Source organism: Notamacropus eugenii, chromosome X, assembly GCF_028372415.1.
Source record: "Notamacropus eugenii isolate mMacEug1 chromosome X, mMacEug1.pri_v2, whole genome shotgun sequence".
Lineage (NCBI taxonomy): Eukaryota > Metazoa > Chordata > Mammalia > Diprotodontia > Macropodidae > Notamacropus > Notamacropus eugenii.
This window is the reverse complement of record NC_092879.1, coordinates 89088340-89108352: the sequence shown is the minus strand read 5'-3', so window position 1 is coordinate 89108352 and position 20013 is coordinate 89088340. Positions and strand designations below refer to the sequence as shown.

Genomic DNA, 20013 nt, shown 5'->3' with positions numbered 1-20013 from the left:
CCTCACAACTATTTTTATCTCCATTTCACAGATAAGGAAACTGAGACTGAGAGAAGTTAAAGAAAACCAGGGGTGAGAAGTTAACTTCATCCAAGTGACTGCACAGATTTAAGAAATGCTGGACAGACAAAAGCCTTAATGGGATTATTTGGACCTGCTAGACTGGACAAAACATAAAATGAATATACAGTGTCTCAAAAATCTTAGTGCAGTTTAAGCCAGTTACGTATATATTTTCTCTCTATTGCTCTTGTACTTGTGTCTTTATGTTGGTAAGTGATTTAAGTTAACAAAGGCTTTAAGACCTTGCATGCCCAATCTGGAAAGACTTACATGAACTGGTGCTGAGTGAGGGGAACAGAACCAGAAGAAGATTGTACACGGTAATAGCAACATTGTGCAACGATCAACTATGACAGACTTCGATCTTCTAAGCAATATAATGATCTAAGAGCACTTCAAAAGACTCATGATGGAAAATGCCACCCACATCCAGAGAAAGAACCATGGAGTCTGAATGCAGACTGAAGAATACAATTTTCACATTTTTAAAATTTTTTCTTTTTTGTGATTTTTCCCTTTTGTTCTGAGTCTTCTTTCATACTATGACTAATGTGGAAATATGTTAAACATGACTGTACATGTGTAGCCTAGATCAGATTTCTTGCTCCCATGGGGAAGGGGAAAAAAAAGGGAGTGAGAAAAATTTGGAAGTCAAAATTTTACAAAATAAATGTTGAGAACTATCTTCACATATAATTGAGGAAAAATAAAATATTATTAAGGAAAAAAATTCACTGCATGCCAAAAATGAAATGTGTCCTGGTTAATGGTCATGGAACCAGTAAAGTCAAGTAAGCTATACCAATACAGACCTAGTCAGTGGTATAAGGCCAAAGTTTCTCTATCCTAACAGATAAGAGAACAGTATGACATACAAAAATGAGGGTCAGGAATCTGTCTTCTGTAAAAAAGGAAGTTAAAAAGTAGTTAGAAGGCTGTGCCCCCGCAAAGGGTCAGGAAGGCTTATCAGAATGTGAGAAATAATATGAACCTATTCAAGGATTAGGGTGCACAGATGCTTCAGTGAAGGCATCTTATGCTTTATTTATAAAATACATTACACAGACATCACCAGGAAATTCAGAACACTGACACCACAAAATCTACACAGATCTTTTCCACTGTTCTTCTATTTGATGTCTTTCCAATTTCCCCCTCCTTAAAAATGCCCTTAGGATGACTTGTCCTATTCTTTCTCTTCCTATGACTTCTACCCTCTAGTTCAGGTTTTTTCAGTCCCTTTCTGGGCATTGTGTAGCAGAAGGAAATTGAATTTGGAATCAGAGAATCTGGCTTCAAAGGATATGTACAATTTTGTGCCTTCCTGGCATAGCTCCAAATTGCTTTCTAGAATGTTCGGCCCAATTTGCAGCTGCACCAATGTGCTCTATCAGGGTGCTTGTCCTCCCACAACCCCATCAACAATTTATCATTTTCTTTTTTGTCACCTCTGCCAATCTGGTAAGTTTGAGGTAGAACTTCAAAGCAAACTATATGTAATAGACATTTATGTTTTCACGTATAATCCTTGTTTTCTGTTTTACCTTGAATAAAAAAATGTTTTACTTCTCATGTTCAGAATGGAAATTTAAAAACAAAAAAATCCTAGAGAATGAGCAAAGAAAATAATTGAAACAATAACTTCAAAAAAAGTAGCAGGAGACAAAAAAATCAAAATGTATATATATGCACACACACATTATACAAATATTATACATACTATAAATATTTTGTGCATGTAACATATGCATATTACATATACATATTTTACATGCATGCATGTATACATATATGTATTGTGTGTATACATATATATATATATATATATATATATATATATATATATATATATATCTAGGAAGACATAATATAAAGGGGTAACCCCATTCAAAATTAGCTCCAAAATGCTTAAACTAACTGGGAATAGATCTACCAAGCAATGTTCAAGACCTGTACTGATACAATAACAAAACTTTCTTGTCCTGTCCCTACTCCTCTCCTCTTCTCAGACCCAGATCCCTTGATCATACTATTACATTTTTATTCTTTCCTTGCCTACCTCAGATTAAAAGGTGTCAGGGCAGAAATAGGATTAGATTCTGCAAGAAAGACAAAGTCACAGGTAATTTTAAAGAGCTCTATAATAGGATGTGATGGAGGAAAAAGTTAATTATAGCCTTCAATGTTAACTGGATAAATACCATAAATCAAGAGAACTGCAAAACAGATTAGAAAACAAAACCTAAATAAATTTCTGAATGAAAAATACACACAAAACATAAAGCATTACAGTGAAACACTAGAATAAAATTCATTATGCTTCAACTAATCCCAAAAGCAGGAATTGCAATTATGTTTTCAGATAAGGCTATAACAATAAGATTAGATACTGGCAAGATAAAAAATGAGAAAAATAAGTCAAGCTTAAAGGCCCTATAATAAAACAATAGTAATAACTGTATGGGGCTGATATCCCTCTTTTAGAACTAGTCAAATTTAACAAACAAGAAAGCAATTAAGAATCTCAATCAAACATGGGCAAAGTACCTTTGATCAATCTATATGCAATTATTAAATGGGAATCTAAAAGAGTATTCTTACTTTTCAGCATTGCACAAAACCTTTACAAAAAAAGATCATATGCTGTAGCATAAGGAACTCAAATAAATGCAAGAAAGCAAGGATATTTAAATATAACCTTTACAAAAGTTACCACAATAAAAACTAGAATGAGTATGGAAAATTTTGCATAAGATGAAAATGAAGACTAAGTAATGATAGCCAAAATAATGAATGGATCAAAGAAGAAATCACTGAAATAATAACTGCCTTAAAAAGAATTTTTAAAAATATTAAAAAATTTATGAAATGCAACTAAAGCAATCCATAAAGAAAAATTTCTCTCACTCAGCACTTAAGTACAGAGGCTTGGCACATAGTAAATTCTGTGGAGAAGCTATGGGGGGGAAATGCTTGGAGAATACTAAGTTGGTATCTGTATGCAAGATGAATTCAAGAGGGCAAAAAAACTGGAGGCAGAAAGACAAATTAGGAGGCTATTGCAGTCTAGGTGGGAGGTAATACGGACCTGAATAAGGAACCAATGGGAGAGAAGTTATGACAGCAGAATCAACATGACTTGTCAAAACTAGATATGAGTAAAAGTACAAGTGAACAGTCAAGTATGGCTCCTAGGTGAACCTGTGTGAGTGGAAGAACAGTTGAGTGTTCAGTAGAAATAGACAAATTAAGGCAAAGAACAGGATTCTGGAGAAAGGAAATGAGCTCGATTTTGGACAAGATGAATTTTTGTACAGGACAACTAGGAAGAGATGAACAGTAGGCAATTTGTGATACAAGCATAGAGCATAAAAGGCAAATAAGGGATGGATATGGAGATGCAGGAGTCATCTGCATAAAGATGACAGTTAAGCTCATGAAAGCTGATGAGATTATCAAGAAAGGTGGAGGCAGGGGTAGGGGAAGAAAGAAAGGGGGGAAGAGAGAAAAGAAGACAGAGGGGCAGGTAGGGGCAAGGACCAAAAATAGAGCCCTTTATCAGTTGACTTGTACTATGCTATTTATATTTTTGCAGTCTTAACCTGTCACTTCCTGCACCATCACCCCCAGCCCTTGCTAATAAAGCTTGAACCACTCATTATTACTACCAGGACAAAATATAAATTACTCTGTTTGGCATTTAGCTGTTCACAATCTAATTCAAACCTATCTTTGCAGGCTGATAACACATAACTACACCTTGAACATTCTATACTTCAACCAACTGGGCCTATTTTCCTGAAATCAACTTTCTGTCTTTCATTTCCATGCTTTTAAATAGACTAACTGATCCCCCATGCCTGGAATGTTCCTACTCTTCACATCTAGTTGTTGGAATTCCTAGCTCTTTCCAAGGCCCGGCTCAAGCAAAACTTCTTACTGCTTCCTGAGAGAGGCCTCTCCTGATTCTCCAAGGTGATAGGAACTCTCCTCAAAACACCTTTTTATTGATGTTAAAATGACTCATATTTGTATATGTGGTTATCTCCCCTGACCCCTGAAGAAGAGAAGCTCTTTGATTTTGTCTCTGAATCCCTAGTGCCTAGCACAGTGCCTGGCATGTACTAAACACCTAATAATTGCTTGTGGAACTGAATTCCAACTCGTGTCAAGTATAATGGACAATGTTGGTACAAAGCTATTGGACTTAAAGTACTAAATAGCCTTGCTTTCTATAAACAATCAGTATAAACTTGAAAGTGACTTGTATTCTCCAGAGCCATAACACACTTAGGCAATTTTGCTCCACTGTTCTAGGCAAATAAATTCTTTGCATGGAAGAGGTTCCTTTAAGTGTTTTGGGATGGGGGGGGGGGGTGTTTTGCTGCATCAAAACAAAATCAACAAAAATGGTTTTTCTTCCCCTTACAGAGGACAACCTTAGAAGATTATCAACAATATTATCATCACATTAAATAATGAAAAATGGTAGGAGGGAAAATGTATATGTAGAAAGACTGGCTCATGAACAAATTAAGTGAGATCACAGCAATATCAATAGGAATGAAACCAGGCTTTTAAAGGGCTTCATAACCTGACCCCTTCCTACGTTTCCATTCTTCTTACACCTTATTTTCTTTCATATAATCTGCAAAACCCAGCGACTTTGGTCTCCCTGCTGTTCCTGACACAAGAGACGCCATCTCTTGGTACCATGCATGTTCACTACCTGTCCCCCACACCTGAAATTTCTTTTCTTCCTCATCCTAATCTCCTGGCTTCCATGGTTTCTTCCAAGTTAAAGCTAAAATCATGCCTTCTGCAAGAAGCCTTTCCCATTCCTCCTAAATATAAGTGGCTTTCCTATCATATTATCTTGAACTTAACCTTATATATCTTACTTCTACACAGTTAATGTCACATTGCTCTATACCAGCCCTGCCCACTGAACTGGGAATTCCTTAAGGTCTAGGACTGTTGTTTCTTCTTGTTGTTGGTTTTGCTTTTCTTTATATCCCAACATTTAGCACAGAGTCTGGCACATAGTAGGAACTTAATAAATGCTGTTTGATTTGACATGGGTCGGAAGGAAGACAGCAGATAGACAAAAAATGGAAAATCACTCAATATTTTCATTATGCATAATTAATACTAAACAACACAAATGTGTAGGAGTTGCAAAGGACATCTGAAAGATTGGAAGCAAAGAAAGGTCATTTTTGACTGAAACAGAAAGGAAATTAGGGAACGCTTCACAGAAGTGGAGGGAATGACCTTTAAGTTGGATTTCAATAGGCAAAAATGAGGATGAAGGTATATATTTCAAGTGCTGAGCTCAGCATGAACAATGACATGGAAGTAATATTAGCTCAGATTTACATAGTGCTTTAAAGTTTGCAAAGCACTTTACTCATAAAATATTATTTCATCTAATCCTAACAAGCCTGTGCAGTAAGTACTATGGGTGTTATCTCCATTTTCAGATTAGGAAACCAAGACTTAAAACAGAAAAGATTTGGGACAGAGTTAAGATGGCAGAGTAGAAGGATGGAACTGTAGAAGCTCCCTGCCCCTATAGTCCACAAAATACCTGTAAAATATGAATAAACAAATCCGAGAGCAGCAGAAGACATAAAACTACAGAGTGAAAGAGATTTCCAGCCCAAGGCAACCTGGAAGGGCCGACAGGAAAGGTCTATTGCATCAGGCTCAGGGCTGAGCACAGTCCAGAGCGCAGCCCATCCTTGGCTGTGCAGCACCCATAGGAACAGGACTGGAAAAGGCTTCAGGGTGCAGAATCTGTGGGAACGGTTGTGGTTCCCAGATTGCTCAACACACAAACACCAAAGACAGCTTCAAAGGTCAGTGAGAAAGCTCTCTCACCTGGGTGAGAAGGGAACACGGTCTGGCCCTGCCAGCAGCAGCAACTGCAGCGGCAGCGGCAGCGGCCATTTTTGGAACCCTGCGCCTAAAGACCCTGGGGGAATTGAGCTGCTAATCTGGATCTCAGTCCTGAGTGGTGGCCCTAGGTTGAGGAGAAGAGCTGGCAGTGGAGCTGATGGAGGCTCTGGAGAGGGAACCCTACTGGAAGATCCTGGGCAGAACAGAGTGCTTGTGGTTGCTCACAGACAAAAGCACAGGCCAGGAGAGGAGTAAACTCCTCTCCCTTGTTTGTGCCACCTTGGAGGAACTGAGAACTTACAGCTCCCCAGAGTATATCCTCTTGCTGACAAAGGACTCAAAGGTCAAGTAACTGGCTGGAAAAATGCCCAAAAAGGGGAAAAAAAAAATAAGACTACAGAAGGCTACTTTCTTGGTGAACAAGTATTTTCTTCCATCCTTTTGGATGAGGAAGAAAAATGCATACCATCAGAGAAAGACATGAAAGTCAAGGCTTCTGCATCCAAAATCTCCAAAATAAATATGCAAATGGTCTCAGGCCATGGAAGAGCTCAAAAAGGATTTTGAAAATGAAGTAAGAGAGGCGGAGGAAAAATTGGGAAGAGAAATGAGAGCAATGCAAGAAAACCATGAAAAGCAAGTCAACAGCTTGCTTAAAGGAGACATAAAAAAATGCTGAAGAAAATAACACCTTTAAAAATAAGCTAACTTGATTGGCAAAAAAGATCCAAAAAGCCAATGAGGAGAAGAGTGCTTTAAAAAGCAGAATTAGTCAAATGGAAAAACGTGGTTCAAAAGCTCATTGAACAAAAAAGTTCTTTGAAAATTAGAATGGAGCAGATGGAAGCTAATGACTTTTTGAGAAACCAAGAAAATATAAAACAAAACCAAAAGAATTAAAAAATAGAAGATAATGTGAAATATCTCATTGGAAAAACAATTGACCTGGAAAATAGATCCAGGAGAGACAATTTAAAAATTTTGGGACTACCTGAAAGCCACGATCAGAAAAAGAGCCTAGACATCATCTTTCATGAAATTATCAAGGAAAACTGCCCTGATATTCTAGAAACAGAAGGCAAAATAAATATTGCAAGAATCCACCAATCACATCCAGAAAGAGATCTGAAAAGAGAAACTCCTAGGAATATTGTAGCCAAATTCCAGAGTTCCCAGGTCAAGGAGAAAATATTGGAAGCAGCCAGAAAGAAACAATTCGAGTATTGTAGAAATACAATCAGGATAACACAAGATCTAGCAGCTTCTACATTAAGAGACTGAAGGGCATGGAATATGATATTCCAGAAGTCAAAGGAACTAGGATTAAAACCAAGAATCACCTACCCAGCAAAACTAGGTATAATACTTCAGGGGAAAAAATAGTCATTCAATGAAACAGAGGGCTTTCAAGCATTCTTGATGAAAAGACCAGAGATGAATAGAAAATTTGACTTTCAAACATAAGAATCAAGAGAAGCATGACAAGGTAAACAAAGAAAGACAAATCATAAGGGACTTACTAAAATTGAACTGTTTACATTCTTACATGGAAAGATAATATTTATAACTCTTGAAACTTTTCTCAGTATTTGAGTAGTTGGAGGGATTATACATACATGCATACATATATATAATATATAAGTATGTATGTATAGACAGAGAGCACAGGGTGAGTTGAATAGGAAGGGATGATATCTAAAAAAATGAAATTAAGGGGTGAGAGAGGAATATATTGGGAGCAGAAAGGGAGAAATGGAATGGGGCAAATTATCTCTCATGAAAGAGGCAAGAAAAGGCTTTTCCAATGGAGGGAAAAAGGGGGAAGGTGAGAAGGTAAAAGTGAAGCTTACTGTCATCTCATTTGGCTTAAGGAGTGAATAACATGCACACTCAATTTGGTATGAAAACCTCTCTTACACTACAGGAAAGTAGGGGAGAAGGGGATAAGTGGGATGGGGGGATGACAGAAGGGAGGGCAAATGGGAGAAGGGAGCAATTAGAAGTAAACACTTTTGGGGATGGACAAGGTCAAAAGAGAGAATTGAATAAATGGGGGGCAGGATAGGATGGAGGGAAATGTGGTTAGTCTTACACAACATGACTATTATGGAAGTCATTTGCAAAACTACACATATATAGCCTATATTGAATTGCTTGTCTTCTCAGTGGAGATGGATGGGGAGGGAGGGAGGGAGAGAGAGAAGTCGGAACTCAAAGTTTTAAAAACGAATGTCAAAAACTGTTTTTACATGCAACTGGGAAATAAGAAATACAGGTAATAGGGTATAGAAATTTATCTTGCCCCACGAGACAAGAGAGACGATGAGGATAAGGCAAGGGAGGGGTGTGATAGAAGGGAGGGCAGATTGGGGGAAAGGGTAATCAGAATGCATGATGTCTTGGGGGAGGGGAGGGGAGAGATGGGTAGAAAATTTAGTACTCAAAATTTTGTGGAAATGAATGCTGAAAACTATAAAGAAAGAAATAAACATAAAAAAAGAAGAAAAAATAAAAAAACTGAAAAGATTTACCCCAAATCAAACAGCTAGTTAGGTAACAGAGGCAGGCATCCAAACTAGGTCTTTCCTACCTCCCATCATTCTTTTACTATACCATACTATGAGCATATATGAGGGTTGGTGAGTAATCTAGGAGACTTCTGAATCTATTCACAATATGGGCAGGACAAAAAAGAGAAGATGAGTCTAGAATGATAGGATAGTATCACATTGGGGAGAATTTTGAATACCAAGCTATGGACAATGTTTGAAATACATTAGGATATCACCTGAGGAATGACATGAATGGAACTACATATAAGTCTGTAAATATGATGAAGTCAAAAGAACACTGAATTTCAAATAAGACAATCTGGATTTGGATCCCCAGTGGTATATATGAATCTACCACTTACTAGCTACATGACCTTAAACAAGCTACTTCATGTCTCTGAGTTCCCATTTCATAGTTTATAAAATACAGGTATTGGAAGAGATTATTTCTAAGATCTCTTGCAGCTCTTAACTCCTTTTCTGAAGATTCATCTATTAGTGATGTGAAATTAGGTGGGGTATGGAGAGGGCAGTGGAAGACTGGAGTCAGGAATATCGGTTAGGAAGCTAAATGCAATAGTCACATAGATACTGCTGAGGGCCTATGACAGGATAGCAGCTACAGAAACAGTGAAAAGGTAAACCTATATGAGATAGATTGCCAAGGCAGAAACGACAGAAGTTAACTTTTCAGATGTAAATGGTCACAGAAAAAGGGAAGAATCAAATATAACAGGGAGATTTCAAGCCTGAGCAACTGGGTAAATAATGGAACCAATGAAAGAAATAAGGAGGTTAGAAGACAGAAATGCTTTTAGGAAAAAAAAAATTCATTTCTATTTAGGATATATTGAGTTTGAAATACCAGCCAGAAATCCAGGTACTCCACTGGAAATGGGAGTCTGGAGCTTGGGAAGCAGATTAGAAATGGAGATAGATTTTGGAGTTACCTGATTTTCTGTAAAAGAATGTCCTTGAACAATAAAGGATATATATCCCCAATCTTTATTACATATTAAACTCTGTGGTGGCAGTAATGAACCTTATATAAAGATCATGCTGGAGAGATTATGCTAAGTAAAAATTTTCAACTACCTGTAAGAAATATCCTACAATATATAACTGGAAAAGATGCTAGTGCGCTATACTTTTATTTCACAGTTGAAAAGTCAAAAAAAATCAAGAATTTAGTATACTTTTTCAACTGCAAAAGTCAACATAACAGAGAGAAATGGGTAGCTAATTTTTAAAGGAACTCATATAAGCTATGATTTTACAAGTAAAAAAAAAGTTACCTATATATCTAATCACTGAACTATTAGAGTATCCTATCATACATGTACAGAAATAAGAACTTGTAACTAGTATACAAGAGAGAAATGATACCTAATTACTCTGTTAGTCACAGTCTCCTGAATGGGGTCACTCTTTTCAATGCCACAGATTGCAACCTACCATGTTGTCTCATACCGATGACTCTTATCCATACTTCCCTGTAAATTATCCAGAGGAGGTTGAAAATGTCCAAGACTTTTTTGGCTAGGTCCTTTAACAGCATGGAAGCACCAATGAAACATTTGGGTTATTCCTCACTCTCCATACATAACAGCATTCCTCCTTTTCTGATCTCACATATCTTCTAAATATTATCTTTTATGACATTTTTGGTGAAGGAGTCACCAATGGCAATGGACTACAAGCTACATAAACCTTCCATTAATCCCTCTTTCATAAAATACACTGGGAGAAATTCTACAGAGTTCTTCATGATAAAAAAAAAATCTCTAAATGACATTTAATTAACATCAGAAAAAAATAACATTTATGCAACACCTGACAATAAACAAAAAGCACCATGGCTATTTAATAAAGAGGAAGCAAAAGTTTAAGAAAACTCAATAACTAGCCCAATGTAATATGGGAAAATAAAAAGGTGAATTGGGGGTCAAATACATGTCTCAGTGCAGTGTTCCCTCTATTAAACCCATCAGCAGAACTGTAACAGTACTGCCAACACAGAGACTTTTGACAGCCAAGAGATGTCACAAAACGTCATCATCCCTATTGGGAAATTTCAATTAATTTATAAAATATGTTAGAAAAAAATGAGGCAGTATTTAAACTTTTTTCCCATTAATTGCTCATAATACTAATTAATCTCTTTACATTCTTTTGGGCATCTTTAAATACTGAATTTATCCTAGCATAATAAATGTAATTTTACTTATGGTAATATATCTTAATGAAAGGGAAGGCTCAGTTAAGGAAATGTTCTTCCAAGTCAGTGAAGATGTACAGAATTTAAAAGCACAAAACAAAAATAAAACCCAAACACCTATAGTCAAAACAAGTATCTCTTTTGATTATCTTTATTAAAATATAAGGAATGGGAAAGTAGCTATTTATTGTACATAATGAATGTGAAATTAGAAAAAAATTAAATTGGGAGTTTAACAATGTTTATGCCAATTTTTAAAAGATCATTTATAATTGCCCACCATTAAACAGTCTCAAATCTTATTTTCATCTGATTACATTAGTTTTTTTCTATCTTTTATGCACCAGTTAAAAAGTAATGAAATTAATCATTTTTATTCTAATTGAATTTAGATATTTTAACAAAATTGTCACTGCCATAAAACTGAACATTTTACAGTACCAGCTATTCCAGTTAGCAAAACTAAACAAGAAAAAAAAAAAGTCAAAGTGGAATATAAATGCAAATGTGTTGTCATTATAAGCAAAGCTACCACTAAACTCCAATAATGCACGGTTTGTCTCCCCCTTCTGGCAGAAAACACTGAGTAAACTAAGGTTGAAATCTTCCTTGCAAGTTTTCCCTTTATTCAAATAATTAACAAGGAACAACTATACCATGGAATGCTACAAATCTTACAGTCATATCACCAACCTAGGACTGCAATATCAGTTTAATGATCCACCCAGGTACACAAACCAACTACCAACACTGTCGTGTTTAGCAATGTTTTAGGGACAGCATTATGAAACCTGAGAGCTAACAATGACATTTGAAACGTATTGTATTGAGAATACATGTTCAAACTAAACAGGAATGGTGCCTCAGCAAGACAAGTTCTGATAACTGAGAGAACCATGGAACCACACAAATGGGAGAAAATTGATTATGAAGTACTCAAAATTCAAAATATTGAGGCGCCTGGTAATACCTAAATGAAATGCCTGTAATTTTCTCCCCTAAACTGAACAAAAATACAATGAGTTATTTAACCCCAGAGTATGGAGGGAAAGCAGTGGATATGGAATCCAAGGACCAGGATTCGACACCCTCCTCTGCTACTTACTAACTGTATGACCCTGGAACAAGTCCCATCTCCTGTCCAGATCTCAGGGATTGGGACTACACAGCTTTAGAGGTTCCTTTTAGCTTTAGGTCTCTGATCCCATGATCCTTCCTATACAATAGGCACCTTCTCTGGACATGGAGCAGCCTGGAGGGGGTTCAAATGGCCCAGACTGAACCAACCCAAATCCCTGTGCTCATTCCCAAATCAATGGGAGATGCTACACAATTCTTTTGGTGGCAGATACTCTAAGGGTGACTCCATTTGGACCCCTGTACCACAATCTCCCATGCCAATCACATGTAGTTAAAGGCCCGGTTTCTTGAGAGTACCTCGTGATGCTTCAGTGAATGAACAGATGAGAAGAATCGAGGGATACCTCTGACAGTACTATTTTCAAACCTCATCAGGGTTTGATTACATCTTCCACATGCAGTCAAATTCTCCCTTAAGCACAATCTGATAGTACATCACATAAAAAGGTTTGTACTTTCAGCCCCTGGACTATGAGCCAATTAATTTCAACCTGAAATAATGACATCACTGGGGAAGGAATTCTTATTTTTTCCAGTGTTTTGCTACTTAAAGTTGCTGTTATAAATATTTTATTATACATGGGACCTTTGTTCAGATGGGACCTTTGGCTATTAGATAACTCTGTTTTGGAGCACATGCTACAATATAACACAGATCATCTTGTCAGTGTTAGGAGACACTGCATTGAAATTAAAAGGGATGGAAGGGACTGGTCCAGTCTCTTTGTCTTTCTCAAAATCATCTATCCTATGTGTAAATATTTGCAGGGAGAGATTGCACCATCTCTCATTGTAACCTATTTCATCTGTGTCAAATCCTGTTATTTTATTAATCCCCTAAAACAGCTTTGTCAATGTTATCCTGAGGTGATATAACAATCTTTAACCCACTTCAAAGCCCATTGGCAAACATCTAGACCAAATAAAATATGGTTGGCCTCCACTATGCCCTGGGAGGAATCTCTGGCCTGCAATAGCTCCAGTCCTTCTCCCATTTGTATCAAATCTTCCCCAATTATTCCAGCCCACAATGATGGTTCTCTCTTCTAATCCTAGAGTACTCTACACTCACTACTTAATGAGGTATCCCATTATACTGTAGAATCTACTTCTAAGTCTCACTGTGCTCTGCCTTATGGAGCCAAAGGAACATTAAATAATCCTAGTTCTATGTGCAATGCATGTGCTAGGAGCTCTAGGGGATATAAAGACAACAAAACAGGAATACAGGGGAAGAAGACCTGACTTCTGGCCAAAGTGACAAAGAAAGGCTTCATGGAAGAGTTGGCGTATTGGCTTAGTTTAGAAGGATAAGTAGGATTCCAACAGAAAGAAGAGCACTGTAGGCAGAAGAAAGCACTCAGAAGCAGGGGCTACATTAACGCTTGTATAGATTAATTTGGAACGGTGCAATAAAAAACACTAAGCTGTTTATGTCCTTTGACCCAGCAATGCCATTGCTGGGAATATACTCAATGGAAGTCAAATACAGAAATAAATGCCCCATAAATACCAAAATATTTATAGTGATGACTTTTGTAGTAGCAGAAAAATGGAAACCAAATGGGTTCTCATCAATAAGGAAAGAGCTAAACTAATGGAGAATTAAATGGCATACTACTGTGCCATAAGAAAGGACAAATTGAGGAAGGCAGAGAGATAAGGGGAGACTTGATTGCATTAACTCATGATGAAAAAGAATCAGGAGAATAAGATACATAATAAAAAAAAAAGCAAGAGACATCACTGAAAGGCAGCCCAACTCACATTAACTGCAATGGCCACCATCCATCTTAAGAAAGTAGATGAGGAAACATCAACTCCCCTCCCATTAAAGAAGTGGGTGACCATGGGAATGAAGTGTTTTATGTGCTATCACTGATTGACTACTTTCTTGGTCAGTTTTACTTAATTGTCAGTTTAGTGTTTTGTTACAATGGTGGACTAATTTGGGAGTGGGGAATGTGAGGAATTGACCATGGTACTAAACACATCTGTAAATTTTTTTTTTTGCTTTAAAGATTACTCTGGCAGCAGGGTATAGTATCACATAGAAGAGGGGCTGAATGACCTGCTAAGGGGAAAGTGCAATAGCAAAGGAGAGGGAGGGGGGTGGGGTGGGGTGGGGGTGGGGGTGGAACTGCAGCAGAGTAAGAGGAAATACGGGAATGAAAATGACATGCAGTGCTGAGGTAGAATCCGTACCATGTGGGCAACTACTTGGATGACTCCAAAATGTTTCTGAAATCTAAATCTGACTTCTGATCTCATTACTGAACTGAAGCCACTCCCTCCAAAGTTCTCAATAATCTCTTAATTGCCAAATCTGGGGGTTGATTACACATGGCCAAAGCAATGACTGATGAAAACAACTCCAAATATTCTTTGAACATACCTATAGTGGACAACAAATTGTAATGATAATAATAGGCTAGGGACAGCTAGGTGGTGTGGTGGAAAGAGTTCAGAATTCAAATCCAGCCTCAGATACTTGACATTTACTATGTATGTGACCCTGGGCAATTTGACTCCAACTTTGCAAAGCACTTTATACATACTATTTCATTGTTTGCACAACTCCAGGAGGTAGGTGCTATTATTACTCCCATTCAAATTATCAGGAAACTGAGACAGACAGAGGTTAAGGGATTTGCCCAAGAAGGTCACACAGCTTAGTAGGCTGTCAAAGGCTAAATCTGAATTCAGGTCTTCCTGACTCCAGGACCTTCAGAATACCTCAAATTAAATTTAAATGAGGTGTTCCATGGAGTTTGGAGGGATGTTGGAGAGGGTGTCTCAGAAAAAGTTCCAGCTATACATTTTTCCAAAGCATATATTCATATCAGATCTAGACAGCACATACCAGCACTTCGTTTTCCAATGAACTATTACATTGAAAGAGGGCTAAGCCACAGCTAAATGAACATATATTTGATAATTCAGCGTGAGGTCAGATAGCCATCCCTAACCCTATGGGGATTTTGCTTAAACACCTGAGAACATTCAGGAATGCAATGCAAACAGTCACTGATTTAGGGAGGTGTTGTGTTCTGAAACATCACATATATAAGCTCACTATGTGAAGTTTTGTCCTCACAGGAAATGATGATCAATATTATAAATGGCAGTCAGTTTCTGAGACTCAAAAAGCTCATGATAGATAGTGGAATTGACAGACAGTTTGGGTACTGTACTAATAGCCATCCAACAAGACAAATAACCAGAGGCCACGTGAAAGAATGGTCCAAATCACTAAGAATAAAAGGAATGCAAATGAAAACCACTTTAAACTTTTATCTCCCACATCCAAAGGAAGGCAGAGGGAGAGGAAAGAGCAAGCAGAAGAGCAGGCTTCTCAGCAGCTCCAACAGTAGCACTAGAAGAGAGAAGAGAAAGAGTCCTGAGCTGCAGATCCTCGGGAGAAAACTCAAGTGGCCACTGAAGGATGAGCAACCATAAAAAAAGCAAGGACCATAAGATCATACATTTAGAGCTTTGAAAGATTACATCTGCCCTAAGGGAATACTCAACCACCAAACTCATTGAGCCTTCCTAATGTCAAAGTCACCATGGATGAATTCAACAAGAGTTTAGAAAAATAAAAGTCAGAGACACAAGATTTGCTCCCCACAGGATGTTAAACATCTTTGTGGCCTATTACTAACAAATTGATATCAAAATAATCCTAAAATCATAGATCAGATTCTGGAAAGAACTTTAGACATCAGCGAGTCTAAGCCCCTCATTTTACAGATAAGAAAACAGGCCTAGAGAGGCTGGATGACTTGCCCAATGTCCCAGAGAGCCAGGATTTGAACTTGGATCCTATGACTCTACTGCCAGGATTTTTTCCACAGGCTCATCCCTCCTAGAGGAAGTGAAAAGACCAAAGCCAGGAGTACTGCAAGAAGACCCAAAGAATAAGTTGGAAAAGTCAGTGGTCAGACCATGCCCAGCATTGGTAGGTGGTGGCATGGATGATGTTAAGGAATATCCCCTGCCCCTGCTTCCTTGGCTACTAAAGATACAAAGATACACAAGTCATTCTGTAAAAGTTCCAGTGATAAGGACATTTATGGTGTAACAGAGAGAGTACAAAACCATAAGTCATGCAAGACCTGAATCCAAATCACGTCCAATATACACCAAACTGTGTGTTTAATGGCAAGTTATTTGACTTTACTGAGCCTCCATTTTCTCATCTAGAAAATGGGGGTGGACGATATTTATAATAAGAACCTCACAGAGATTTTGGGAGGATTAAACAGAAAAGTATGTCAAGAGTTCTATATATTTCTGTGATTTTTATTACTTTTCACCAGTACCTGACTCAAATTTGTACATCAGTCAAGTGCCTTACAATGGAGGAGTAGTCTTTCGACCATCCTATTTTGTCAAGCACTATCCTTCACTGATGTTTCATAAGCAATCTTCACTAAGTTCTCCGTGTGCTTTCTGCAGAGTAGACGTAATATGTATACTCTCAGGTCAAATTAGGAAGGTAAAAGTCTTTATGACTGGCTCTCAACATCAATATAGACGACTCTTGGCATGAAATACAATGGTAAATAACCACTGCATTAGAATGTTGCACTTAAAAAATTGCTGGCTGTTCAATCTGGAAGGGACCATAAAAAGCATCTTATCCCAACCCTTCATTTTATTTGATTTTTTGTAATTTTTGAAATTTTATACTTAAATATAAAATAAGAAAAGAAATAAGCAAATACAAAATAAGAAAAAAAAAGCCATGTTCCAGCAGAACATAAGAGAGGATTCAAAATATAAAGCAATAAATTTCCAATTCAAGAATGCCTATATAATAAATACTACAAATTGTGTTCAGTTCTGTCCACCTATCTTTGTAGGTTTTCTTCCGTTCTCTGCTGTGCACTTTTTACTTTGTTCCTTTTCCCCCCTTCCTCCTGCTCCCAAGAAGGCTCCAATGAAGCTTGGAGAGATAGGTATCATGTATGTATGCATGTGTGTGTACATGTATGCATGTACACACATATATATACGTATACTTACATATATGTATAATACATATTTATAATCATATACAGACATATACATTTATATGAATTTCTATAACACCATACTATACTTGCTAGCCCTCTATTTCTCTGAGGGCGGAATAGCCTCTTCCTTCATAAGTCCAAGCCTTTCCATATTTTTCTAAATCCATCAGCTCATCATTTCCTATAGCACAGCAATATTTTGTAAATGAGAAAACTGAGCTAGAGAATGAATGTGACCAGTACAAAGTCACAAAGGTAATTAATGCCATAGCCAGGAAGAGAATCAGTCTTGGAGCAGCTGGTCTATCCTAATTCTATAAAAATCAAAAAGCAACCCCCACCCCCACCAGCAGAGTTCCTGAGTAGGGTGTATCTGTGAACACCAACGGAACACTTGCAGGAGTGGGGGCAGCTCAATAACCCTTCACAGTGGGATCTGGAGGACGGACAAGGTTATGCTCCTCTGTGAAACCCAGGAAAACAGGAACATATTCTATTTTGTAAAGTATTTAAATAACAGAGAGTTTAATGATATTCAAAACACTTCCTCTCAATGTTTCTCTTGTTATTTTGGTGAGGAACAATCAAAAAGAAAGAAGCAAGCAAATCAAACACTATTATCAATATATACACATGTATGTATGCATATACACACACACGCATGCATGCATGCACACATATGCACACACATGCACACGCACACATACACACTTCTAAAATGCTCAGTTCTCCAAGAATACAAATATAATTCTGGGGCAGGGAAGAGGAAGGAAACAACATATTATTCGTACTCACCATAACTTTACTTCCAACTATCTGCATACAGTTGTCAACGAAGAGTGATTATGGTGCAAAAAAAACAAATAGCAACAACATTAGTAACAAGAAGCTTTTCACAAAATTAGTTATGTGTTTAGTAAATCAGTAAATACCGAGGTTCTACTTGTTATAGAGTTTAGAAATACTATCTGATTAGAAATGGAAACACAACACTATCACCATCTTAAAAAAATAAACAAAACTCTTTGAGATTACCAACTCAGAATATCCAGACAAAAATAAGAGATTAGTATCATTTTAGACTGAATAGTTTTAAAAGCTTACTCTAAGAGGGTTTGTAATTCTAATGCAAAGTAATAAAAGACATGAAAGTAAAGGTGAGCATTAAATGTTTTTCAAATTTATAGTTCTAAATCCAAGTGCATATGGAGGAATGGAATAATTTTAGAGATAGAATTTTTCTCTTTATTATGACAAGCATCCTTGTTAATATTGAGTTGTTCAATTTTTAAACATGAATGCTGCTTTTGAAATTCTAGTAAGTAATGTAAGAAGTAACCTTTGGATTTAAATTTTAAATATTTACTTAAATCAAACTGTAAAAAACACTTACTTTTCAAAGGTAAAACCCACCAAAAAAAAAGGTTACTTTCACTGCTCTAGTTTTCTAGGTAATTATTTTATGTCATGAAAGATTCCTGTATATTGGATGAAGATGAACAAACATGGTATCCAAGCACACTCTTTAACATCCCACACACTCATCCTGATGAAATGAACAACTCCAAAAACTTCAGCTCAGCTTTTCCTTGAATAGGGCCTGAGGGATACAGTCCAAGCTCTGCAGATATTAACTCTGGAAAAGGAAGTTAAGTGGTAACCATGATTAGCACTTTCTACAGAAAATGCAACTAGAAGCAAACAGTTCGGCTGGAGGAGTCCCAAAAATGGCAGAGTGGTCGGAATGACCAGACACACTGGTATCCTCCTGTTCACCACTTCTGCTCTGTGATGGGAAGTCCACTATGTACCGGCCCTGACACCATCCTCAATGCTCCAGGAACTATACTCTTTCAGAGGGCTTTACTTGAACTGAGCTGCTACCTATGCCAGGCTCCTCACATCCTAAAAGTCAGCTACTCAGTAATGGTCTTCCAGCCATTTAGGTGGTAGAAGATCCCACAGAAGATGTGGGGGGGTCCTTGTCACCAAGGGGTAGGAACTAGTAGGAATGACATCTATCTTATAGAGGCAGGGCTTGTTTCCCTTTAAGAGGACAAGGAGGCCATCCTCAAGATTTGCTTAGTTCATGAGATTAAGGCTCAAACCACTGGAATGGCTTCCTTGTAAGGGATAAAAAGCCCAGGTGATGGGGAGTTAGTGACTCTGAGGTTCAGCAGAAATTCCATTGCCTTGTAGGATGTCTTTTATATCCAGTATAGCCACTGGGGGAAGTGTGAATACAGGAGAGAGCCTTATTCACCAAAATCAACGTTGTAGCCTTATTAATAATTTTTATGGTTAAGTGAGGTTCTCTTTGTTAAATATTTTATCACCTACAATTGTTTTATAGTGTTTCAAATGAAAGCCTGAAAACACAGGACTGGCCTAAGTTAAACCTGGCCCAGACCAGAAAGAAAATGGGCATATTCATATTGAGAAGATGGTAACAGGTACTAAATTTGAGAGATATAAGTTTTTTGCAGTTACCACTTTTTAAAAAATCAAGTTTCATACTTAGCAAAATGAAATTCCAAATTTGAAGAGTTTATAATCCCAAAGTGCAAAGAAAAGGGGTAATCTTCCGCCTTTTGTGAAATATGAGCATTATGACTAATGACCTGTCTCCAAAAAGAGTCTAAGAATCTCAGAAAGACCACTTTAATATTTGGTCAACAGCTAAGCATTTGAATGAATAAAAGGTATTCTGATATTATCAACAAATTGGTCCACGGAAAGCTATTTTACTTAAATTATTATTTTACCTCACTGAGAAAGAGAGAGAAAAGAAAGGAGAAAAAAAGAAAGAAAAGAGGAAAGAAAGGAAGGATGGGAGGAAAGAAAGAAAGGAAGAAAGGAAAGAAAGAAAAAGGAGGGAAGGAAAAGAGGAAAGAGAGAGAGAGGAAGGAAGGAAAGAAGGAAGGAAGGAAGGAGAGAGAAAAGAAAGAATGGAGGGAGAGGAGAACAAAAGAAAGGAGGGAAGGAAGGAAGGGAAGAAAAGACAGGCTCTATTGGGCCCTTTTTTTAACTCAGCACAACCATAACATTGACGTGGTAAAATCAGACAGCCCTAACAATGAGAAGAGATATGAAGCACAACGAGGGGACCAAGATCTGG

The 20013-nt window shown here is 37.3% G+C and overlaps 1 protein-coding gene across 7 annotated transcripts in view; it reads right to left on the bottom strand.

Annotated features, from left to right (window-relative positions):
* DIAPH2 (diaphanous related formin 2) overlaps positions 1 to 20013 on the bottom strand; it is a 1011052-nt gene that overhangs the window by 900648 nt on the left and 90391 nt on the right. For 5 of the 7 annotated variants that reach the window (XM_072625718.1, XM_072625715.1, XM_072625716.1 and 2 more), the window contains one exon: positions 17691 to 17711. The exons of the other annotated variants lie outside the window; for them this stretch is intronic. In XM_072625718.1, coding sequence (XP_072481819.1) covers positions 17691 to 17711 — 21 coding nt within the window. The remainder of the gene's footprint in view (positions 1 to 17690; positions 17712 to 20013) is intronic. 7 annotated transcript variants of the gene reach the window in all.